General features: G+C 33.1%; 1 protein-coding gene across 3 annotated transcripts; it reads right to left on the minus strand.

The window, feature by feature from the left end:
- Nucleotides 1-11561: 11561 nt before the first annotated feature.
- Nucleotides 11562-23664, minus strand: LOC132720546 (uncharacterized). Of its 3 annotated transcripts, XM_060704704.1 has the most exons (6): nt 23556-23664; nt 23141-23241; nt 16433-16594; nt 13945-14158; nt 13479-13640; nt 11562-11934 (listed from the first exon to the last, which is right to left on the minus strand). In XM_060704704.1, exons 3-6 carry the CDS (start codon nt 16463-16465, stop codon nt 11777-11779), a joined length of 567 nt encoding a protein of 188 aa, XP_060560687.1. In that variant the 5' UTR covers nt 16466-16594; nt 23141-23241; nt 23556-23664; the 3' UTR covers nt 11562-11776. The 3 variants fall into 3 exon arrangements, with proteins under 3 accessions (XP_060560687.1, XP_060560688.1, XP_060560686.1); XM_060704705.1 differs by lacking the exons at nt 23141-23241; nt 23556-23664 and having other exon boundaries at nt 16433-17855; XM_060704703.1 differs by lacking the exons at nt 13945-14158; nt 23141-23241; nt 23556-23664 and having other exon boundaries at nt 16433-17873.
- Between the last annotated feature and the right edge of the window lie 2665 nt (nt 23665-26329).

The following is a 26329-nucleotide window of genomic DNA, read 5'->3' on the forward strand; positions in this document are numbered from 1 at the left end:
AAAAGTTATTAGAACCACTAGACTGAATTGAACATTGGAGCCACCAGACTGAATTAAACAGACTTTTTGGTAAGTCAGAACCCTATCAAATCTAACCAGCTTGTTCTATATTTATTCCCTTGAATCTGACACATGTTCATCTTCGCAAATTTTCAACCTTTCGTGGCACATTTAAGATGTAGAAAACCGGAAAACTCAGAAGATATGCATTTCTGTGTTATCCATGATGCAAGTCCATATGATTAGCATAAGTTAATAAAATAATGATAAGCATAAGTTGATAAAATAACACAAACTTTTACTTACTTCCAAATTAGATCTCATAGTAGTGGACAGGGAAGTCTGTTCCATGTAAAAATTTGTTTGTACATCATTAATCTGCACAAACTCCCCTGTCCTTATGTCTGCACTTGCTAGCTCTCTCCATAGAGTGACCTTAGCATGGCCACTCTCATCTTCTTAAATCACATTCTTGATTTTCACGTCTTTCCCATCAACTTTCACTGTCTTTGATGCTTCTTCCCGAAAAAAAAAGAAATTACTAGAATAAAAAAGAATTGTGTGAACTTGAAGCTGTATTTACAAAGCAAATTTACATGCCTATAAAATATCTTGCAGAAAAGAAGAATATCAGTTTTCCAATAGATAACTTATATTAGAAAACGACACTTTTCCCAATAGAAAATAAGACAGCAAATTTCCAAAGTCCCCAAAATTACATATAAGATAATAGAATAAGTAAATTAAAATGTAACAGAAATGGATGCTTCCATGTTGACATAAGATAAAACTTTGTGCCCAGTTATTTTTGTACATTTAGCGTTTCACACCTAAACGTGTACTCAGTTCTTTTAGACACAAATAGGAAGATCATTTATGTTGCTATGAAAGTGTTATTATGTATAATTCATATGTCTTCCTGTCTTCCTGTCTACCAAATGAAATGGGAAACTTGGTAAACAGGACATTTATTTGAACAAAATTAATCTATCTGATTATTTGAAAACTATTTAAAAAATAAAGATAACAAAAATATTAGATAAAACTATTGCAGCAGAAATATATGTGAAACATATATACCTGAATAAGTCTTCCTTGAACAGACGACTTCTTTTTTTTTCGGGGAAGCCAAGGCTTCAGCCACAGAAACAAGCTGGGCTTTGGGAGGGTTAATCAGTGATAGTCCATGCGCTCTTTGTTCTTCTGTAATTCCAGTCATTGGTGCTCCAAAGGCAATTTTTGAGACCTTCGTTAAGGACAAAGTGGGCATGGCGATACAGATTTCATCTCAAACACATAAACTGATATATTTACATACAATGAGATACTTTTACTAGTTTTGACAATTCAATTTCATCAAATATGTAAAGTATTTGTATTGTGGTATTTGAATACCAGAGTATCAATTTTTCTTGCTACTATACAATGCTAAGTAAATTGGTTTGTGGTCAGAATAGTATGATTCTAGAGTACCAAAGGCTGAAATGTCACTCTCACATAAATTTGTGTAAATCTGGTCAATTCTAGAGGCATAATCTGTTGTTTCAGTCTTTATCAGTTGAGTAAGTTGACATTCATTTTCGAAAAGTTTGGTCAAAGTTTCCTGTCCGTTACATTCAAAGTTGAAGTTTCCCATCAGGACCAGCTTAAAGGAAGTGTTCGTCAGAACATACTGTGTAATCTCTTCATGTACTGAAGACAAAAACAGTGCAAGGTTGGTAACAGTAGCTTGCTGAGGTGTACAGTATACAAAACCTATTACAAATTCTTCTTTTAAGCCTACTAAGCTGTATTCTATGGAAGAAATGGTCTTGCTACATATGAACTCAACATTTAATATCCTATTAAAGTATATGACAAGTCCATGTGTAGCATAAACCTGGAATCCTTCAATTTTCAATCTGTCATCTAACATATCCAAACCTCTTGCTTCTGCAAGACCTAAAATGTCAGCAGAAAGGAGGTTGTTATCATTTTTGAAATCCTCTAAATGTTTATGCAATGAACGACAATTATGGCAACATAGTTTGAGCACACCAGGGGGAAAAGACTGTAAAGTAGGCATACATGGTATGTTCCTGTCACGTCGTAGTCTTTCCATTTCTGTCTCAACCTCCTGAGACACACTTATTTTCTCAAAATTTGGTTCAGTAATATGAAGTTGTTACAGTCTTGTAACCCTACTTAGTCCAACATAGTGAATATGTTCTATTTTTCTTTTCCCAAAATGCAGTACAGCTGTCTTCATAGTTGCACCTTGTGCTTTATGAATTGCTTTAGCAGCTGACAAACAAATTGGAAACTGGCGACGTGTCACAAGGTATGTTTTGTAATATTTATATATAAATCTACGAGTTGTCTCTAAAATTGGTGTCCAATTTTTTGATATGCTGTCTGTATACAAATGTTTTAACGCACACGCCACTGTGTGCCTATGCACATATCCTCAAAATCGACCCAAACAATACTGCATCTCATTGAGCGAAGAACTCTAAAGTCAAACTTCTTAATAAGACATGATGCACCATTTGTAAGACCATCAGCAGTGTCAACATTAACACAGATTTCTCCTGGTAAGCCTATACCTAGAGAAAGTTCCTTTTGAAGTCCCATGAACAAGCTATAATCACCTGATATCTTGGACAAAATAGTTTGTTGCAAATCAGGACTTACATGTCCAGAAATATCATGAATTTCTTTAATAACAATCTGTTCAGCAGAAGGAACATTTTGTAGCACTGAAGTGTTATGTGCTTTAGTGTCTTGTCTTCGACAGAACAAATGAGGCAAAACTTGCAAGGCTGTAATCTGATTAGTGTCAACCTGCCTTGATCTCAGTACTTATATATCATCATCAGTATGAAGACCTTCTCTTAATCTGTTCAACAATTCAGCAAAGGTTTGGTCATCTTTTTGCCTCATTACCTGTTTTAGTTCAAAGAAATCAAAATGATCAACCCACAAACTTGTAGCAAGGCAGTTTATTTATGGAGTAGTGTATCTGCTGGAAAAAATCCAAGCATCCATAACTAGTTTCAACTGAAAAAGGTCCCCTACAGCAAGGACACTTACATTCCCAAATGGTCAAGGGCAACCTATGATTTATTGTAAGCGTAAGTTGATGTAATTGAACATGCTCTTTCCTACCATTAATATCTCATCAATAATGACTATTTTCAAACTATGAAAACGTGCACGCAAAGAATTTAACTGTTGCATGTCCAGTGGTCTGAAATTAAACCCTTGGTTTGCTGGAATGCAAAACGCAGAATGGATAGTTTGACCTCCAATGTTATGTGTTGCTTTTAACAGTTTCATGGCATCAGGATGTTCATCCTTCTTATGATTCAAAACCTTCAACAAACCTTGATATGAGCACCTTGTAACAACAGATTTTCCAACACCTGCACCCCCTGAAAGAAATGCATAGAATGGTAAAGACTGTTTCTTTACTTTTGACATAACATGGTAAAAGAACTGTTTTTGCTCATTATTTAAGCTTCTTACTTGCTGCAAGTATTCATCATTTGCAATCTATTTTGGGGGCAAAACTTCATCACCTAGTGAGCGCTGCCTTACGCAAAGGTCTTCACCAATATCATAGCTAACAAAATCATTTGATTCATGACCTGCATCAAAGCAACCAAATTCTAAAGATTTTGTACTATCCTCATTACAGTCAAGTGTTTCTTGGAATTATGATTCAGAGTTTATCTCTGCAGATATATTGTCCTCTGATTCATCCAACATTGGCAAAAAGTCATCCACGGCACATTTTTCATACTGTTGTTTATTAGCAATGATATCTTCCTTTTGTGCGATATAACTTTTTTTTCATATGTACCAAAATTAAGTACCAAATCTGTGTCTTCATCTCTCCAGTGGCTGTACAACTTTATGTTCTGTCTAAAATGTTCTTCTCGGTCCATATTTACAGGTTTTAAATTGGTATACAAAACTTTTTGTTGATTTCTTTTCCTGACACGAGTCCCACAAGGAAATGTAACAATATTTACATAGACAACAGAACCACAAGGCTCTAAGTCATCATCTTTGTCATGTTCATATTCTATCCCTGGTAATTCTGTTGTCATGTTAGTCATCTCTGTTTTTACTTTTTTCCCAGGGCATAAATCATACCAAGCTGCAAAGTCTGCATAGCATAATGTTTCCATACATTTTGGACGTCTTTTGTACCTTTTTAATAAACTATCCATTTCAACATCACTGGAAGCTGTAGGTAGTTCTTTCAAGTGTGAATATGGCTTAATCATTGATGTTCTCTCACTGGATCGATTGGTATCAACATAGATCACTTCTCTTGTACATCTACGTAATGGCATCTGTAATACCAAGTAAACTGCTTCCTGAGCTCCAATTTCAACACTAGATAAAAACTTATTGCCAATTTTTCTTACTCTCTGAAGTATGTTTGCATCTTGCAAGTATCACGTAGAAGATTTGAAAGACATCTCTGACCCTTTGAAATGTAAGACACAATGTATGAAACACAAGAATATGCATCTAAAACATATTGCATATCCATATTTGCCAACCAGCTTTTAATTAAAACCCTATTATAGCTGTTGATACTGCTTTCAGAAACCGAACGTTTCAAAAAAAACTTTGGGTCTACTTAAAGTTGAACATATAGCTTTCTTATACAAGTCGTAATTTATATCTAGCCGAGCAAGAAATTCTGGAAAAGTTATATCTGCATCAGATTTATGCAGCTCATTTAATGTTGCTGTTATTTTGTTAGCCTTTTCTGCATAATCAGGACCCAAATCAGCAGCCTCTAATGGATACAGTATTGTTGTTTCAGGCATGAGAAATAATGGAAAACTAAATCGACACACGTCATGATCACGATTCCTACATGTACTGGCATGTCTGTGAGTCTGATAATTAATAAGATCAGGTATGTTTTTGTCTTTATAGCATGTCACATATTTATCCACAAATTTTCCCACCTTTTGGTCAGAGTTGGTCCCATGAACAGGTGCATTTTTTATCCAAACAAGCATGTGAATATGTGGAGAGCCTCTTTGATTGTCATTAAAATTTTCATCTTCAGTCCAACTGTCAGTTTGTGTTTCAGAAGCATTGACTTCTGGGTTACATACTGAGCTGGGAGGTTCTGAGTCATTTTCTTTCATTTACTATTTTTCTGGCTATTGAAGCCATGTTTTATTTAGTTCAATACCTGCATTTCTAAATAGTGAACTATTGCTTAAGAGCCATTTGGCAGCCTCATAAGGCTTATTTGGGCGAATATTTTCAAATGCAACATAATGTTTATATGCCAGTCTGCGTTTAAGCTTCAGCATTATTGTTTCATCATCATTTAAAAACCAAGGCAAAGCCTTAATGGTACTGTTTATATCAGCAGGAACATTGACTACATTTCCACGCATGTTTATCTGACCCCCTCTTGGCATCTCTCGTAACTGCATAAAATGTTATCTTGGAGAAACTAGCCTTTCCTCTAAACTAGACAGCTTTAGTTCAGATGCCTTAACTGGAAACTGCAGGCCATTATGTAACCAAAACTTGGGGTTTTTCTTTTTTTTAATAACTGTAAATTTCAAGCAACTCACACAAACCCATTCACACCCATTAACACTTAGAATATTTGATAAAAATTGAAGCTTTATATCATCTGACAAAGTTTTTGCATTTCTAACACTGTGTTTGAAAAAGGTTTGGGTGCAGGAAGAGCAAACAAAGTCAGGGCCCTCTAATACTGACATGAGAAATTTTGAAATAACCATTGTTTTCATCAGCAGAATCACAGCTATAATTTGCAACACTTTCAATACTTTGAATCTCAATCTCTATGTTTTTTGTTTCAGTTTCTGTTTCATCTGTATGTGCTCTTTTTCTTATCTTTTTAACTTTGAAACCAAAGTCTGGGTGAAAAATTTCAACAGTATATTTAGCTTCCTTGCAAAGACGGACCATAAAAGAATATGAGTGCAAATCAAACTGAACTGCAAAAGGATTTTTACCTAACGAATAAACCAATGTACAAAGAAATGTACACAGATCACTAAAGAATATAAAATGCCAAGAACAGCAGTCCCATTTACATCACTCCTTCCAACAGCACTTATTGAATGGCTATCAAAGACAAAAATGATGAGCCGTCTTTATATATGCCAACTGCAACATCATCAAGAACAAGAACCAAATACTCGTAATGAATACAACTGGCCAAAAAGGCATTTGTAAATGATGATAAAGGAGCAGTATTTCGCACAGGTTCACGACAACAAACTAAACCTAAAACTACACCTTTGTGCATTATACTGACATATTTTTTCTATAACAAATTCTTTTTGGAACTTCGTCTGGATATACAAAATCTGATGTTACTGAATGTGTTACAATCATTGCACAATACAACTGACTGCCCGCTTTTAGTATATCGTTTAAATCATTTGTGTCCAGTGCAATTGCTGATTTAATATATCTTACAGTTATGAAAAAAACAAGACTAAATGGAACACATTGTCTTACCCTTGCTGCTGCAGGCAAACAGCCATCTCCTTGATGGAAAGTGACAGAGGCAAGTAAAGAATATGCCATTGGTAATTCTTAATATGAATCTTTATGAATCTTTTAATATAAACATCCTTTAAATAACAAAATATCTGAGTTCAAACTTTAAAATTTTAAAAGAATCAAAGCACTAAAAATGTTGTATGCGCTAAGAGAGAGAATTTGAAGGCATATAGGTAGTTGTTGAGTTAATGAAAGCTGTTTAATGAATTAATTACAAATTCATTAATATCAAAGATATTAGCCATGACACAGAGTAATAATATTGAAGAATGGAAACAAAAAATTTTCCCCCGTATGAAGGTGCACTTTTTTCTTACAATTGGCTGGCCTTAACAATTGTCATAAAATAATGTATGCAGATGTATTCATATGTGATACGTCTGAACTCTCAATATTCCTATTTCTTCAAAACAAAAACCTGATAAACATTAGTAAAATAAAATGACATTCATAGAAAAAATTGATACATATTTCTTGTATATAACTGAAGCAACTTACTGTAAAAACAGGTTCATTTCCGGGTGAACTTCTCACATACTACATATACATAATTTTAATTTTTTTCTAACTAAATCTGCATCAAATGTAACAGGCACATACGTGAAACATCCTTGATTCCAAGCAAGCAAATATATTTATATACATGTATTTATACATATAAACTTATGACATATTTGATCAAACGCTACAAATTTCTACAAATTTTCTATATTAAAGTCTTAGTTCAAATATTCCATAGGTCTAATCGTTTGTATATTTCAATTTCTTTTCAAATACCGAATCTATTTCTTTTTTTCTATCATTCTATCATTTTTTTTCCATCCTGAATCTCATGTCATGTTTCCATTTCTATTTCCAATTTTGAATATCATGCCATGTTTCAATTACATATTCCAATCTTGAATCTCATGCCATGTTTCAATTACTAATTCAAATCCTGAATCTCATGCCATGTTTCAATTACTATTTCCAATCTTGAATCTCATGCCATGTTTCAATTACTACTTCAAATCCTGAATCTCTTCCACGTTTCAATTACTTTTTCCAATCTTGAATCTCATGCCATGTTTCCATTTCTATTTCCAATCTTAAATCTCATGCCATGTTTCCATTTCTATTTCCAATCCTGAATCTCATGTCATGTTTCCATTTCTATTTCCAATCTTGAATCTCATGCCATGTTTCCATTTCTATTTCCAATCTTGAATCGCATGCCATGTTTCCATTTCTATTTCCAATCTTGAATCTCATGCCATGTTTCCATTTCTATTTCCAATCTTGAATCTCATGCCACGTTTCAATTACTATTTCAAATCCGGAATCTCATGCCATGTTCCAATTACTATTTCAAATCCGGAATATCATGCCAAAGCTTAAGTTTTTTTCAAATCCTGAATCTCATGCCAAAATTTTATTAATTTCTATTTCAAACCCTAACTCTCATACCATGTGTCAGTTAAACCTTAAAGAAATAATCTGACTATTTTACTCTTAGTGCGCTCTATGGAAAGTTTGTGTCCTTTTGAGTACTGATAACAATTCTAAGCTAAGTACATGTATAAGATTAAAAAAATGACTTACATCTATACATGTATGTATACAAGCAATTATACAAACTCCAAACTTTTTTTTATTTCGTAATATATTTTGATAATTTTGGATTGAAATAAAAGTGTGATTAATACGATTTATGATATATAATTATATAATGCCTCAAAATAAAAAGGAATTAAATCAAAATGAATTAACTTTTCGTTAAAAAGTTTATCATGTTACTTTCTGTAAAATAGAGAAAATAAGAATCCCTAAAGAACGCTCAAAACGACAAAATTGAGAATGTTGCAGGCCGGTTTGATTGAGCCTGCTCATGGACGGTAATGGAAAGAGCAAGTTATCGTCCACGCCCCCTAGCACCGGCTTAAGCAAAATTCAACATGAACTGGTACAATTTTGAATTTTGAAACATCCGCAGATGTGTTAATATGGTGATTATCATGGAACCTTCAATGTGACACGTAAGTGCCATACCATGAAAAACGGCATATGATCCCCAAGTAAAAAAAAAAAAACACACTCAAATTCAGTAAGAGAAACATGGCGCCCCTACTTACTTTTTTATTTCTTGGTCAATTTTGATAATTTTAGAATATGATAAACAAGATCATCAAGGAAAGGCGGCGTTGATAATTTTAGACTCAAGTAAAAAATTCTGGAAACAAAGTGATCCCTCGGAAGCATTAATCACAACAAAATTACATAAGAATTGCAGACTCGGTTTGATTGAGTCTGTACATGAGAGATAATGAATAAGTGCAACATCCCTCACGCCCCCTCACCGGATTGAGCGGTACTCAATTCTCAACACTTAATAGTGCTTAAGAATCCTTAATGACCTTTCTAGTGATGCCTTAAAAATGAAAATTAATTACGTAGAAGTATTAAAAATTTTGTTTCTAACTTATCGTTGTTTTTTTTTTTCTCTTAAATCCACACTCATATATTCGGAAAAAAATAACGTCGCTTCCTTTAGATACTTTATTCAAAAAGGAAAATAAATATTGAATGAAGTGAAGACCATAAGTTTTGAACAAGTATATTAAAACCTGGAAACAAGGTGATTCCTCGGAAGCATTAATCACATCAAAATTACATAAGAATTGCAGATTCGGTTTGATTGAGTCTGCACATGAGGGATAATGAACAAGTGCAACATGCCTCATGCCCCCTAGCACCGGCTTGAACGGTACTCAATTCTCAACACTTAATAGCGCTGGCATCAATGATCCCGAAAGACCAGAAAAATATAACAACACTGAAGTGAAGTACGGGGCAACTTTTTACAGCTGCCTCACGGCACTTGAAACCTGCTGTTGTGAAGTATAAAAATATGGAAACAAAGTGATCCCTCGGAAGCATTAATCACTACAAAATTACATAAGAATTGCAGACTCGGTTTGATTGAGTCTGTATATGAGGGATAATGAACAAGTGCAAAAAGTTTTTATTCATACTGAAAATACCTTATTAAAGATTGTACATATGTGCTACGGATAAGTATTTTCTTGATTTCGGAAAGGAAATCTCGGTGGCCGCTTTAAAATATACTTGCATAGTTTTTGTTGAAAATGAAATTTGTGCCAATACATTTTTCAATGATACCAATAAGAATATTGGGTGGTTTTTTACATTATTAATAAAATTACTCCCTTGAAGTTGGTCATTGTTTCCCCTAAAAATTTCCCAATCGCTGATGTTTCTCAGGAATATATGATAAACAAGATCAACAAGGAAAGGCGGCGCTCAATTAACGCAACCCCACATGACCCAGCAACAAGAACAAGTGGCAAGAAGCCAAGGCGGACCCAAAACAAAACACAGGACAGGGCACTAGGCAGAGCACGGACAGGCTAATCACTAAAATGATAAATAATTTGTAACTGATAAGAACACGATGTTAAAAATAAGGTAATGCATAAGTTATCTTCATCATAAATGGTAAAATCAGCAATTTTCAAGTGATGTTGCTACTGACAAAACTTTTGTAACAAATGTAACATATATATTTTATGAAAAATGCCGTATGTTGTCCTTCAGTTTTATTTAAAAATATGGGAGAGGCGCCGTTTTATACCTGTCCGCAATAGAAGTTCGTAAATACTCCGAGAGGGGCGGGGCGTTATGCTTGACTTAAAATCGTTTAACTTTGTGAATCTACTTTTGTCATTTTAAACATGTTACTGTGTTAACGTACTCTTGTAGTTCTACAACTGGTAACACGTTTTCTTAAACTCTATTTTCCGTATTCGAGTTTTACGTTTCATTTGTATATTTCAGATCTATAATTGTGCAAACATGCATATGTATTGCATGCAATGGAAGATACGAACTTGTAAATTTGTTGTCGTTTTAGATGTTAGGTCAGTTGTTACGATATATATGTAAACTTGTTATATAAAGGCGGTAACCTTCAAATAAAAGATTGAATTAAGAGGTTTACAATAAAAATGGTAGGCATACAAGTTCGCATTTTCAAAAGTCATTTTAAAAAGGAACACTTTACATGTCTGGAATTTTGGCAACGAACGCCCTCCATACGAAATTGCCTATTATAAATTTAAATGGCCATTTTCTAGTTTTCTGTGTTATTTTCTGTCATTTAGAAAATTCTGGCGTATTTGTGACAAACCTGAAAACACGGATTTATATTACATTAGTAATATAAATCCGTGTTGAAAATAAGATTGCCAATGTCTTTTAATGATTGTTTTTCAAGCTTTAATAGAACAATAACAGAATGCATTATGTCAATACTTACTGATTCTTTTTCATTACGCCGTATAAAAAATATTTCAAAGAACCAGTGAAGGATATAATTTTATAAATATTCCGGAAAGAACTAAAACCATGTGCCATTTTTATAATTTTAGATTCGCAACAGACGATAATAAGATAATTTTGATATTAAAAATAATCTATTCTTTAAAGACCTTTTCCCAGCAACTTATTTCATAGATAAATAGATGTGTATATATAAGCGCCACTGGGCCGTAACTTATTAATTAAAAGGGTACATATGTCGTATATATACAAGCGGCACTTGGCTGTGATATCATAAATCACCAGGGTGCATTTTTTAGAGTTATAACATTACATCAGATTACGTCACTTTTGTTATGGCTTTGTCAATTGTGTAGTGTGAGATTTGTGAAAGAATAAAGCTTATTCTTCTTCTTCTTCTTCTATGAATTCACCGCCCGATTTGTCCAATTAAAATTGACGTTACAAACGAGCAGTGTATAAAAAGGTTGAAAATGGTTTGGTCGAATTTTATTTAATGAGGTTTGTATAATTTGTGAATATGCATGATGGCCCAGTCTCAATCTGGTATTAAATTATAAGTATGAAACAAAATATTTATTCGGAGATATTGATGTGTGCATGGGTAAATTAAAAACAACGTTTCCATACAATACATATAATACAATGAACATTCATTACATATTTAACTTTTATTCCATATTTGTTCCATAGTTTTCTTTTTGTTTTCCACTATTCGCATTAATAACATATACACATCAGCTTGTTTCAAGATTACATAGACAAACTGAAAGAAAAGAATTTTTTAACATAAATTCCATGTATAAAATTCATGCAAACATTTCTTTGAATGTAAACGTGATAACGAGTAAAATATTGTAATATTTGAATGTTAATCCTTATCCATAAATTTAGCTCCAAAGAATATTCCTCCAGCGGCCCAAGCTAATATCCAGCTTACTACATCCAAGGCAAAACCAACGTGTAGATCCGATTCGTCATTCTTTAACTTCTCTACATATATTGCCATAGCAATCATAAAAAATATACCTGAAAGAATCAACGAGTTATTCAAACATGTAGACAAATCCATTTATAGAAATAAGTCATGGTAAGAATATATTAAATGGTGAATTTTTGCGAAATTTCTGCAAAACTTTTCCATCGCATTACCGCTGGATAGACATGAATGCGCCTCTGTAAGCATTGATGATAAGCATAGATGATAAGCTTAACGCTCAATGCAAACAAAGATTTGCCTAACTTGTCACCAAGTCCACATTGTGACGGAATACAAACTGAAGATTACCCGCTATAAAAGACCAGTTTACGCGCTATGAAGACCAGTTTATCCGCTATAAAGTATAGTATAACCGCTATGAAGAACAGTTTACCCGCTATAAAGTATAGTTTAACCGTTATGAAAAACAGGCTACCCGCTACGAAGATCAGATAACCGCTTTGATGAACAGAATTCTCGCTACAAATAACAGTTTACACGCTTCAAAGAACAAACATTAATCGCTGTGAATAACAACAGATGTATGCAAAATTTGCGTTTTCAGAAAAGGGGGAGTGTCAAAGAAACAGTGTTTTTTTTCTAGACAGTGAAATTTTCTTAAACATTTGTAAATAGATGAGATAGATAAATGATGTACTTTTGAAAAATAATAAGTTTATTTATGTTTGGAATAGTGCCAATTAGCGGTGCACTACCTTATATTACGATTGATTCTTTAATGACATAAGATTACCCTTAACTTTCCTCAAGTTATTGAATTACATTACTTTTACATGGGTTATCATGATTACTTCTGATTACTATCGTATGTCTCTTTTTCATTTGGAAAATTCAAAGGAAGCTACTTCTATGTTCATAGTATATAATTAAATGAAAATTGCTAAGAATTTGCTGTTTCCGTTTTATATTAAGAATTTAGTAAGCATTTGTTTATCTAAAGAACAGGACTTATGTCAATTTGACATAAACTGCATCTTCAAACACCATTGTCTGCATTAAAAGAATGTATCAGACAACTGTAAAAAAAACAAAGAAAAAAGTACTTTCATCAGGAACATGACACACACATGTCACAAGAATCACTATACTAATGAATTTGTTTGTTTAATTGGTTCCAATGGGTTTTTAGTACATGATTTTGTTTTTTACTGTTTGCAAAGTCAGTAATCAGATGGATAATCAAAAAGTTATTTTGAATACATGTACTTAGATATCTCATAGCTATAACTGTATGAATTAAGTTACACGTAATTATATTCTGATCAGTAATTGAATACAACTGATAAGTGATTACTTTTATTTGAGTAATTAATTACAGGTAATCACAATTACTTCAACTGATAACCCAACCTCTGGTTGTTGCGCGTTATAAGTAGTCGAGGTGCTCTCTCTTTACATTGTGTCGTGTACATGCTTGTATGCCCATATTTTGCATGTATTCTATTGAGCCTCGAAACCTTGTAAACATTTATTTGTCTTATGCTGCCCATACCCTGACCTGAGAGAAATAAAGATATTTGTATTTTGTTTGTATATGATGTATGAAGTGTTTCTGTAACAATGCTAGACTTACCAGCAGAAATATCGAGTCCACCAGCCACAAAGTATAGTATCTTCTTCTCTTTCAACGCAAACATAACAAGACCACCAGTTATAGAAGCTGCAAGCGTTACAAATATAGCGACAAAAATCATTGCCTTGCAAGCGTTTGCGTCGTCTTTTGCTTCGTCTGAAACTGTAAAAATACAAATAATAAATAGTTGATAAATTCAAGGGAGTAGCCAACCATGTAGAGCCCAGCATGATAGACTATTACAGGTGACTTAGGTACAAATGTATGTAAACATTACCATATGCTCTCGAGAAGTTCAAATGTAAGGGGAAAAAAACTTAACATATCAGTATTTCTGAACTTTAAACAAATTTTAATTGATAGACAACAGGTCAGAAAATAAATAAAGATACATGATTGTGTTTTGATATCACGTGTTTTATGTCATTCGCGTTCATTTTAAAGTTATATAAATGAACATAATTACTTGAACTCTCGTCTTTGATTTTGGTACACGTTTTTGTTCCGGACACTTCTAAGCAATAATCCCATAATCCCATGTTTAATTTTGCTACTCCGCCAGCTAATTCGACAGTTTGCCAGTATTTTGAGGAAAGAGAGGCACACGCAAGAGCAATCACTAATGCAGATAATCCAATACCAACAAATCCAACAATGTTGGCCATTATTAATTTTGTGAGCTAATATAAAATTATAGAGAACAATTTTGTGGCTTTAAATAGTCACAAGCTAGTAAAATTATATTTCAAAGGTAGCATTTATATACCCTTGCCATTTGTCTCCATGGTCATATAAACAAAGACATATGATTTTAAATCAATGTTTCTGGTCCCCTTGATGTTAGGACATTTGCGCGCCGCGAATTTTATCAGTATAATACAATACAGTTTATTTGTTTTAAATATTATAAAAATAGAACGTTTCTAGCATAATATATAGACAGGTAACATAGTTATTACAACTTTCTATCCTTTGATTGCTTAAGATAGATTAATAGTAAACTCGTGGAATTTAAATAGTGTACGTATATCTGTGGTAAACTATATCACTAATCAAGGCTCGAAATAACGCACTCCAACTAAGGTCTGTAAGTGCTAGGAAATCAACAAACGACATTAAAAGTGATATGAGCCGCGTCATGACAATACCATCATAATGGGTTTGCGACCAGCATGGATCCAGACCAGCCTGCGCATCCGCGCAGTCTGATCAGGATCCATGCTGTTCGCTATCAGTTCTCTACTTGTTATAGAGTTTGTAAACGAACAGCATGGATCCTGATCAGACTGCGCGGATGCGAAGGCTGGTCTGGATCCATGCTGGTCGCAAACACATTATGTTGATTTTGTCGTGACGCGGCTCATATATAAATCTTCAAAAATGAGATAGGTGTGTGATATATAGATTCTCTCTATAAAGTCTATAATTAAATATCAGATTAGAAAGATATGTTAACCTTACTTGAAATAAATTTTCCTGAAAGGCCTCAAAATTTAACTGCTTCTTAGCTGTACAATATAAGAATTTTAAAATTCAGGAAAGAATATGACCAACAAACAAGGTGTTACAGTAGGTGTTAGAGTATGCTACAAGTATTTCAGAAGTGATAAGTACTGGAAGATGGAACAAGCATAAATTATAATAGAAATTGATTTATTTCAGTGAAACATAATGAACTATTTCATATCTGTGAAAATGAAAAGAAATAACAATCCGAAAACTTCGACATAATGAATGAAGCTGCAATAATATGCCCGTGTCTCATACATATCATTGGGCTCAAAACAATAGTTCAGTCGACAGACCAAATAGACGCATTGAACATTTTAATACTCTCACTTTCCTGTCCCCACAACTTGTCTATTGTGTGTCTGCTACACAGACCACTGTGTCCCTGATGCATTGAGCACCAGGGTTTCACAGATTTTCCATTTATGACAAGCCTAACCTTAAATATAGTTGAGTAGGAAAATAATTAGGCGCGGAAGCGGAAAATATCGCACCTTTTTGTATTTTCTGATCACAGATCAGGAAATACAATTCTGATATTCAATCTCCAACACAGAGCTTCACGACAAACCTTACAACAAGTTGTTCTCAAAACAGTTTAAAACTTATTTTGTTACAAGTATCCAACAAATTACAACGCATTCAAAGTTTAAAAGTAGCGTTGGCTAATAGAAATGTCAATAAATGCACAATCACCAATTACGTAGATGAATATGATTTATATTAATGAAAATGCTTTTTTAGCGATGTCGATTACCGAATACTTCAGAGCGTATTACACAGATAAATCTGACTGTCGAGTAGTGGAATATATAGATGTCGGACTGTTTTGGCGAGAAGATTTTCACTAAATTATTTACATCAATGATAAACAACAGGTGCATGGATATTCTAAATTTAGAATTATTTGATTTTATTCAGGCCGTTTTCGTTAAACTTCCTCGTGGTGTATTTCTGTTGAATACTGTTTGGACCAATGTGATTGCAGCTATTTTAGATCATATAATATTCTACAATTTCGACACTAATTGAATGTTTGATTTGGCTCCATTACATTTGCTAGGGCCTTTTCGCATTACCGATGGCGCGAGCACTGTGTCGGTGGCTCAATCACATTTGAATGAATGTAAATATTTAAATTTTAACCAAGCTCTTTGAAATAACTTTTCTGTTGAGCCAACGGTTTGTTAGACACAGTGTAACATGTAAGATAATGTGGGTCAACATTAACTTTATGGTAGAGAAATCACTCAAGATGTGTTTCCTCGCGAAAGAAAGTACACGAGTTTATATTTGGTAAGTGCTAGCAACGTCATTTTAGAGTATTTCTTATCGAAACTGCATCAAAACTGATGAGAAAAATGTTCTACGTGGCATAGCATTCTTCGATTTTTGAAAAAGAAGCATATTTTTTAAAATAAAATATTGTTATAAACTGTGGTTACCGTTTTCTGCTTTGTTTTGGTCGACGGCTTCATAACGGAAGTGTCGATGGCTCTCTTTTACACAAATCACCACAATGTGAAAGAGCCACTGTTTAGTAGGCGTGACCAAACTCAAACTGTTATAGTAAAAAAATCTAAACGCAGTCGCTGCATCTCGGTGCCCTGCAAGATGAATTATAGTATATAAAAATAAACTTATACAGGAAAATACATACAGAGATACAGTACGATTTAGATTGCAAAGATCAGAAAATACCGCAGAGCTTGCAGCCCTTTGATTTAAAGATATCATTGGTCCCGTTCTTTGCATCATGAACAACAACAGAAACTCTTAGTACATTACTGAGACAGATAGCATTTTCCTTAAAACTTCATTCTGAGTAGGTCTTTGCCCACAAGTTACTGGACTGCTTAACCTCCCACAGGTAAGAAAATACACGTGTTATTCTCCTATTACTCTAAAAAAAACACGTATAAAAATATAACAAAGTTGTTTGGCCTTTTTTAATGTTTCGGCAGTTATAATCTACTTTATTTTCAGAACAATTTTAAGGTTGTGAAATAATTGGTTTGTCACATAAATAGGACAGCCGGTCAAAACCGGAACTTATTCCCCATGCAAATATTGATTAATGATTTCTTTTAGATTTTTGTTAGTTTAGTTGGTCAGTGTACAAATATTTTAAGGCTAATTTAATCCAAGTTGATCTTTTATAACTCTATCCAAAAGTAAGATGATTAACTTAACATGCATATTATCCCGTCATCATAGCATTTTTACAAAGGGCCAAGTAAAGATAAAGTTTTAAATAATATTCTACAAAATATTATCATTATACACGTATGACCGTCAGAATTGACCTTTACAAATCGTATACTTTTATTTACATAACTTAAAGTCGGACAAGATAACGTGCTACCAATATGCTAGAATTAGTTTGTGCAAGTTATGATTTATTACATTTTGCATTTCTATTGCAATCTTATAGAATAAAAGTAGACATGGTCAGTGAAGTGGTTAGAGCCTTATTTTGTTTCGAGTAAAAAGCATGCAATTGCTCATTTTTTGGTAATATATTTTACTTTCCGAATATGTTTATAGTTTGTCACGTGAGTGTTCACTTTATCTTTTAATCTATCTTTTATTATAACATTGTTTCATTTCAATCAATATTTTTTGTCTTATTTAACCTTTTACTATTTTTAAACACTGACTTTAATATTTCTAGTATGATCTTTTTTATGCTTTTGAGTGGATTACTGATTTATCCTTGAAAATTATATTTCATAATTTCACAGTGAAAATTATCAAAATATAATTTCAAACTTCAATGAAGGGACTTCTTTGATTTAAAGTTTAAACAATATTTATTTTCAATAAATTGCTATCATAATGTATCATACAAAATATACATAAATATTAACACAGGTATTCAAAATTTAAAACAAGACTACAATGTATACAGAAATAGATAAGTGTACTTTACAACAACAACAACAACAACAACAACAACATAAACGTTTATTCATGTCAGGCTCATATACAGAACAACATGACAGAAAATTAAGTTTTAAACATTGTACTGGTAATTAACATGGGGACAGTGATGAAACATCTAAATGTGCTCATGTAAATGTAAAACAAACAAAAAAGACAAACAAATAAAAAATACACATTGACAAAGTTAACATAATAGTTTACTGTGAGTGAGAAAACGTGAGCGTTATGATTTGAATCCGATTTGCATGACAGAAACATAAATGCTATATTGAAGGTAATGAAAGTAAATATTTGTCAACACAGGTTAAATCAGTCAATGTTGATTGGCAGACAGTATGTTTACATACGCTATATATAGTAATATAAAAACTACTTAGTGCACTGAAATAGTAAATAAACAATGAAACGTCAAATTCGTATGTAACAATTTAACAAGATCAATGTGTAAATGTAGTAGTGAGGTTGTTTTTCTAGATAAATAAAGTATCTTCGTATATAAAAAACAAATTGAATAGGTAAATTCAAATCTAACGGGACAAACTGAAAATAATACACCGTTGAGAAGTAATTTTTATACTTTTTACTATAAATGTCCTTGGCGCACGGGAAGCACGATTTTTCATTCATAGAAAATTTCATTCATTCTAAAGTAGGCGTGGCCAGGACTGAAGGTCTTTCGGCGTAACCAAGCAACGGTGTGGTCGAAAATCGAGCTACAAATCAAAAGTGCTTGCGTACTAGTCAGAGTGAAAATTAATGAATGGATTTATTGTTCATAGGAATATTTTGTAATAAGTGGATGTGTTTGCATCGGTAAGTAATAATGATTTACAAAAATAATAATAATAAAATAATAGTAAATAGTAAAGCTCAACGAATAGCAATTTTATCAGTGAAATTTACTGAAATGGTTTTTTTTAGAATTATTGTAAAAAACTTAGCGATTTGTTTAAGGATATTATATGAATTAGTATTTAGTAATTCTTTGAAAAGTAATGTATTTGGTCTTGAATAAAATCGACGAGGTATAAATAGTTGCCTGGATTGAGAGAAAAAAGGGAAGACTAGGGTATAGTGATATTCGTCTCCTAGATCATTTAAAGAGCATAACGTGCATTTCCTAGACTCGAGCGGAACAAAAGATTGCCTCCATCTCCCCACTTCGACCGGTAACCGGTTGTTCCCTGTCCGAAATTTAAACATTGACATTCTTAATTTTATTGGGAGTATGGTAAGGTATTTTTCTAATTCAATGTTATTTTTAAAAAGCCGATAATTTTTCCCTTTCGAGGATATATTCATTTTGCTGTTCGGCGGAATTGCTAAAAATGTTCGCGATCATGACAGATAAATTATCAATGTTATCTTTGGTCGGGTTTGTATTTAGATCTGATAAAGAATAATTTATGTTCGACAATTCGTGTTCATCTATATTCATAACAAATTCATTTTTTAAAGTTTCCGACCATTTCGGCATTTTACGAATTACCGGTGCACAAGTATCTTGATCGTTCATGTCGGACAATAACAGTGACAAATTTACTTGAACTATGGCATGCCCATCGGAGAACAAGGGATCAGTCTCAATGACTTCAAAATTCGTGAAATGTGGAAAGCATTTGATTGAAGCTACAATATAATCTATGACAGATATTCCTCTAAAAGTAAAATTTCCAATATCTCTATCTTTGCCTAGTCTGCCATTTAAGATTAACATGTTATTATTTTTACAAATGTTTAAAATTTTTGAGGCAATCGCATTTGTCGTGGTGTCTTTTGAAGCACGACTGATTGAAATATTACTATTACATTTGATAAGATCTATTGAATTAAGAGTGCTTATAATCTCTTCATCAAACTGAAATTCATTTAGAAGAAAATCGTCTACTGTAATAAAATCATCAAGAACAGAGGTGTGTGCATTTGTGTCCCCTAACAAAATACAATATTCATATTTATTGCACATATTTGAAACCTCGTTTTGAAAAAGAAAAAAAGCATCATCGTTATGAAAACGAGATTGTTGTGGCGGAATATACACTGAGCCCAGGATGATATCGGATTCTCTTTTGTTTAAAATTTTTTAAGTTTGATCCAAAATACATACTCGCTTTCAGATTGAATTATATCAATTTTATTCATCAAAAAGTTTTTTATAAAAAATCCTATGCCTCCAGACTTTTTAAAATGCTTTTCCTTGCGGGGCTTAGACAAAAAGGTATAACCATTTACATTAACTATATCATGACTATTAAGCTTAGTTTCTGCAACACACAAAATATCAAAAGTGTTAACCATTTCAACAAATTCTGGGTATTTGGTTCTTTTCATCAGACCACAAACATTAAGACAACCTACTTTTAACCCATTACTTCATATACACGCCTTTTAACGCCTTTTTCACCCCCCCCCTTTTTTTGTTGACTGAAATGATGAAAAAATGCCTTATTTAGGCCCCAAACACTTGTTTTTGTTTGAGAAATGTTCTTAAAAAAGGTGACCTCTTTTTCGGCGCGGCCCCCAACCAAAAGATACATCAGGGGGTTGCCAGAAGGGGGATGTGCCCCCTTCTGTTTGGGGGGGGGGGGTTGAAGGGGGCGGAGTCCCCCTCATCGCCAAGAAAATTTTGGACTTGTGAGAGGCTGTAAATGACCCCAGATTGATCATAAGGTAACGTGTAACCAACGCTGAAAAGCATTTGACTCTATCTCAATCCATTGAGAAGTTGCAGCACTTTGAAATCAATTTTGATGGAAAAAATCAACGCAAAATAGTGATTTTTGGCAATTTTGAGATCTCCCCTCGTTGCCATGGTAACAGGAAATTTAAGCCTGAGCATGTTGTTGCAAGGGCAATGGTCCTGTCAACATTTGTGCCAAGTTTGATTAGTGTTGAAGCAGTTTTTATAGTATTATAGCAATTTGAACTTGTAACGGGAGACTTTTCAATGAAAACAGCCATTTTTCACAAAATGCTCATGAAGTAATGGGTTAATGAAGATTCAGACAGCACATACTGTTTACTTGAGTTCAAGTCTGTTGAATGTCCTTTTAAAACTGACGCTATATGTTCAGAATTATATTCATTACATGTAGCAGTAGGGGTATTTCCAGAATATTTGAAATGTTCACATATAGTTTTAGATGATGTACTGGGTAACTCCATGCACTTATTGCAAAAAAAAGTATCATAAATGTTAATTCCTGATTTGTTGACAGCATTGTTTTCGTAAATAGTGTCAGTATTGCCAGAGCACACTGCCCCCGGCACCTCCTACCCGTTATTGTCACTATCATGATTTGAGGATGATCTGTCCTTTGGGGGGTAGACTGTGTCGTTCTGTGATTCAGTGTTATGTTGAGTATTGCTGCGTGGGGATGACAAGACGTCGTCTACGTTACTTTGTTTGTCAGCTTGATAGGCCGTTGCATGTGAATGTTCTTCCGGTATATTGTTTAGTGAACGGGCTGTATCTGTAGTCGAATGTGGTTTCCCTTGAGTTAAGTTTGGTGTGTAAGGTGGCTGATCGGCGCCATCGTCAGACCTACGAATATCATGGGTTGACAGCTGTGCATCATATGCTTGACGAATACTGTCTGATTTGGATTTAAGAGAATCAGATATGCGTTTGTGCACGTCGGTGATTCTGGATTCCTTGAGAATATCGTGCCAGTCCGGGAAGAAGTTGCGGGTGATTCGACCATTAACTAGCAGTGCAGCTGGGTATAATATCTTCACATACAGGTTATCTATCAGAATAGAAGCTTATACTAAGCCTCGCTTCTGCCTATCATGCTAAGCTTCTATAATGGTGTAATAATCAATATGTAATAATATTTCCGAGAAAAAGACAGAGAAAGAAAGAAAAAAGAATTGTGAGTTGGTCGACTGTAATTAAATTAAAAGTGTCAGCGGGGTATATAATTCAGAAGTTAATATTTGAATAACTTATAAAGACAAAGAACTGAAGAAAGAAAAAGCAAGAATAAAGGGTCAAATCTATATCGGAGTGGAATATTAAACAATATAGTGGAATATAAAACACAAAAATACACGCACTACAGTAGAAATATTACTAATATTGAATCTTGAATATTTTTACTTTTCTTAAAATCTTAGTACATTTTCTCGAGTTTTATTATCTAGCAATATCTTGGCTTATGCTTTAAGAAAAACCCCTATTATACAATTACTACTATGAGAACAGAAAAGATTTATACAAGACACTGTACTATAGAACTTTCTGATATGTCCAAATGTCACTTGGATTCAAAACCCTGTTTGTCAAAGGCGTTTTTTGGCACTTGTTGAATTCAGACATAGACAATGATTCATTTACTATATTTAGCACATATTTTACGCCCTAATCCCAGTAATAGCTCAGCCATTCATGAGTTATTTAGGGCATTTTCATTGTATGTACCACTGAAAATATATCATAACGACTAGCAAAACCCCGAACCTTAAAGCAGTATCAATATTACCAAACATACAAATTTCATATTTCACCCCGTATTAACTAATTTATTTATTTATATTTGATATTCATTGACTTAATATGTGCATATGTGCAATACATACGTAAAAGGTATGCTTATTTTAATGACAAATCTACAATATAGAAGCACATTATTTTATTTATCATCTAAACAATTTTTACAATAATATTCACTTAACTATTTATACAAATTTGCAAGTTCTTTACATAAAAAGTACATTTAAAACACACATGCACGCATACACATTTAAGTTATTTTTCCCCTAACACAACAATATTGAAGTCATTTAAAATTGATGATATGGATTTTTGAGCGCCAGAAAGAAAATGGTTTACTGTATGTTAACTATAAGGTCAACAAATATTTGAATAAAGCCTTTTTAATTTATAACAGTGACTGTTCAATTATACCCTTTTATGTAAAACACTTTAGTCAAATGAAATGTAAATTGAAGCTTAATTTTGAACAGTAAATATTTGACCAATAGTTTTGGTCTCGGACAAGCCTTAGTAACAATTCATGGAATACGATGAAATGTCACAACACGTGGTAAGAAGGCCAATGTTGCAGACAATTACCCACGAAATTGGAGAAAATATATATTTCAAACGAATTGCCAAGCCAAAGAACACATATCATTGTATCACTGATTCTGTTTAAATGTCCCTTAACGCAGGTAACAAAAATTATCGGTTTGTGAAAATTTACCTTTTTGCTGACATTCGACCATACCTCAGTGTAGTACCTTTAATGATGGATAATTTTACATTCATCGCTACTTTCTTCAGGATATAAGCATCTAAAATGCTCTGAAACGATCAATATACTGTTATAAAACTTATGTTTGACTTTTCTAAAAAAAAAAGTGCCTTTTAAATCCAAACACAACTGTTTTATGCTGTTATGTACAGATGAGACTCAAAAGATTATACATGTATATACTTTACGTTCGGGGAAAAAGAGACCAATAAATATTTTACCTCGGCACATTCAATATCTGCGACAAAAAAATCTACCGGGATACCATACTTTTGCCAGACTCCGAAAATTTAAGTATAAAATTATAAGTGCCTAAATTTAGCTCCCGTTTTGCGTTATTCAAAAACTATTTATATAAACATACTGTTTTGTTGCCATGTAATCCGTTAACACTTGGGGCCTAGTGTCACTTACACACAAGATCAGCTATATAAATAACTTACTGAAAGTACTTGAAAAATGATAACTGATGTCAGTTTCAGTTTTATATACAATAAATACGTGCGATGTATACATATATGAAACAGAAAGTTGATGAATAAATGACGGACTGTTTAAAGTTCGGGCTTCACTGCTCCAACTAAAATTACCAACAAGTCTTTTATTCGTATGATACTCTATGAACGAGGTCCCGTGTAATGGTGTTTTATACGAAATCCCCTGGAATTAAGTAAGGTTGGTAACCGCTGCCCTATATTAAAACCAACAACAACTACAACAAAAACAACATGCATTTTGAGTGAGTCGCCATGAAAATGAAGGACAAGTTTTACAGTTTTTAGTGATTTTTGTAAAATATGAGAAAATACCGGGGAAAATGCTATATATACATGTAAAATTGCTATATATACCATAAAAACAACACACGAAACCCATAAAATATATATATATATATTTTGCCCTGATGATTATAGAAACCAGTAGGCAATAAATTAAATTGAGAAAATCCAGTTAATGTCAGTTATTTTTTAGAATATATATATATTGATCCAAATAATAACTTTTTCATGTTTTTTCTTTTTTATTGTTTGTCAAATATCCAACATGAAGATATATAGAAACAATAAACCTTAAGCAATCAAAAAATTATGCCAGCTGCTTGATGCAGGTGATAATCGCAAAAAAAAAACCCACAAGACCAATGGGATTATATTTTCTTGTCACTTATTTGTGATGCAGTATTGTTTTGCACCAGGCTTCAGACAACATGTTAAAAATGAACTTATGATCGAAAGATGATATCCATGCACTCAATATGACTCAAAATTAACTAAATCTGAACGTACTTTTTTTAATCCGAAAAAAAATCTGAGTGAGGCATATAGATCTGAATTATTCAGAACAGTTTGAGAACGTTAGTGAAAACCAAACCTACTCTTAATAATTAATATCTATATGCCGAAATTGTCGAGACCACAGGTCACTTACTTGGAATACTTTTTGAAAAATTCATAATTAAATTATCAACCGTATAACATGTTAATGTAAATGATTGGGGCTGATATAATAGTTCTTTTAAATTTAAACTTAAAAAGTTTTAATTTCGATAATGATATTTGTGGTGTAATTTTTCTTAAATGAACTTTGTTAAGGTGGGTCAATATTTCAAATATACACACATATAAGTAAGATATTGTAAAAAAGATATGTAATTTACTATCGGGGTTATATCCTCAGTAGATTATCATTTATATTAATGGTTATAACGAAAAAGAGAATTTGAAGTAAATGAACAAGGCATATATGCATGAATTGTAATATAAGGAGTCATATCCGATATCTTCTGTCCACCACGGATATAAATTTTATAACTTCAACATTGATAGAATTGACTTGACGTGCGTCGAATTGATTGTGTGCTGTCAAGCGTTTAGTAACAACAATATGAAATATATGCATGTAGGAATATGCCAAGTCATATTCGGCATCTTCTATTCACCACGAATATGACGTTTTAAGAACGGGCAATAAGTAATAGAAAGAGCATCGAAACACGAGGCTATCTGATTTGTACGAGAGGGCGTAGCCCCCAAGTATTAATCAGATTGCAGAGTGTTTTGATGTTGGTCAACATAAAAAAACACGTTCCCTGTTGTCACAATATGAAACCCCGGGAAAGTAAGCAATGAACGAGCATCTGAATATGATATTTCTGTCTTCCGTCACAATAAGTAAACACCAGCAAAAATGAGCCAATCAATGGGCATGCTCTGGAGTGCGGGTAACTAAGTTAACGCACTGTACATGCATATGTATACGATTTAGCTCTGACACATTTTCAACAGAAAGGTCCCCACACTATGATACAAATATAACTTATAGCCTAACACTCCTCGTGTTGTTTTTTCACACTATTCACAATGAAGAAAGAATGGTTTGCAATAAACAGTGGTTAAATAGCGCATGTATATGAGGCTGTATGTATGAATCAGGTCAGTTCAATTTTTTTGTAGGTCGAAGTTGTTTTGTCCAAGTATGATGATTATCTATTGATTCATTACCAAGTAACAGCCAATTATTGAAATAATCAGTCCATGGAGCACACACACACGCACGCACGCATGCACACACACAAGAACATCAACAAAGACTAAGAAATAATATTTATACATACTTTATTCAATGAACATATCTTTCAAACAAATCTATCTGGAACATTATGTATACTATCCCAGGATAAAATATATCAGATGCAGTACTTATTTACAAATGAAACATTTTAAATATGCATGTATAATAATATAAAGATAAAGAAAATGTTTATTACATCATTTATACCAAGCGGAACAAAATCTAGACAAAGTTTGAACGCAAATTTAAGAAGAACATACATTAGGTGGTCGGAGCTATTTTCTAGTGTATATTTGTATGGCAGTGTTGATTGAATGTTGAATATGACTATTGTATTATAAACCTCATGTAAATTTAGTTTAACCGATATCAATAATTCATGTGCATAACAATATTTATAAGTTAATTAAATATATGTGCAACACGTGACCAAGCGGGTATCGTATTTAGCTACTGAAAGTCTGCGACTATGCTGATTGAATGCACACGAACATATCTTATGAATTTAAAACCTTAGTACAACCATGTAATACAAGCACAATAATTTTCTTATGACCAGATGGGTTA

Source organism: Ruditapes philippinarum, unplaced genomic scaffold (genome assembly GCF_026571515.1).
Source record: "Ruditapes philippinarum isolate M1 unplaced genomic scaffold, ASM2657151v2 ctg4908_1_1_1_1, whole genome shotgun sequence".
NCBI classification, from domain to species: Eukaryota; Metazoa; Mollusca; class Bivalvia; order Venerida; family Veneridae; genus Ruditapes; species Ruditapes philippinarum.

What these genes read in the sequence shown, in the direction of transcription:
- LOC132720546 (XM_060704703.1), bottom strand. Translation starts at nt 16,745, where the DNA reads ATGATGCAAAGAACGGGACCAATGATATCTTTAAATCAAAGGGCTGCA. An exon ending in CCAAAACAAAGCAGAAAACG is followed by an intron (nt 13,641 to 16,432) that starts GTAACCACAGTT and finishes GTATTTTTACAG; the next exon opens with TTTCAGACGAAGCAAAAGAC. An exon ending in TGGACTCGATATTTCTGCTG is followed by an intron (nt 11,935 to 13,478) that starts GTAAGTCTAGCA and finishes TGATTCTTTCAG; the next exon opens with GTATATTTTTTATGATTGCT.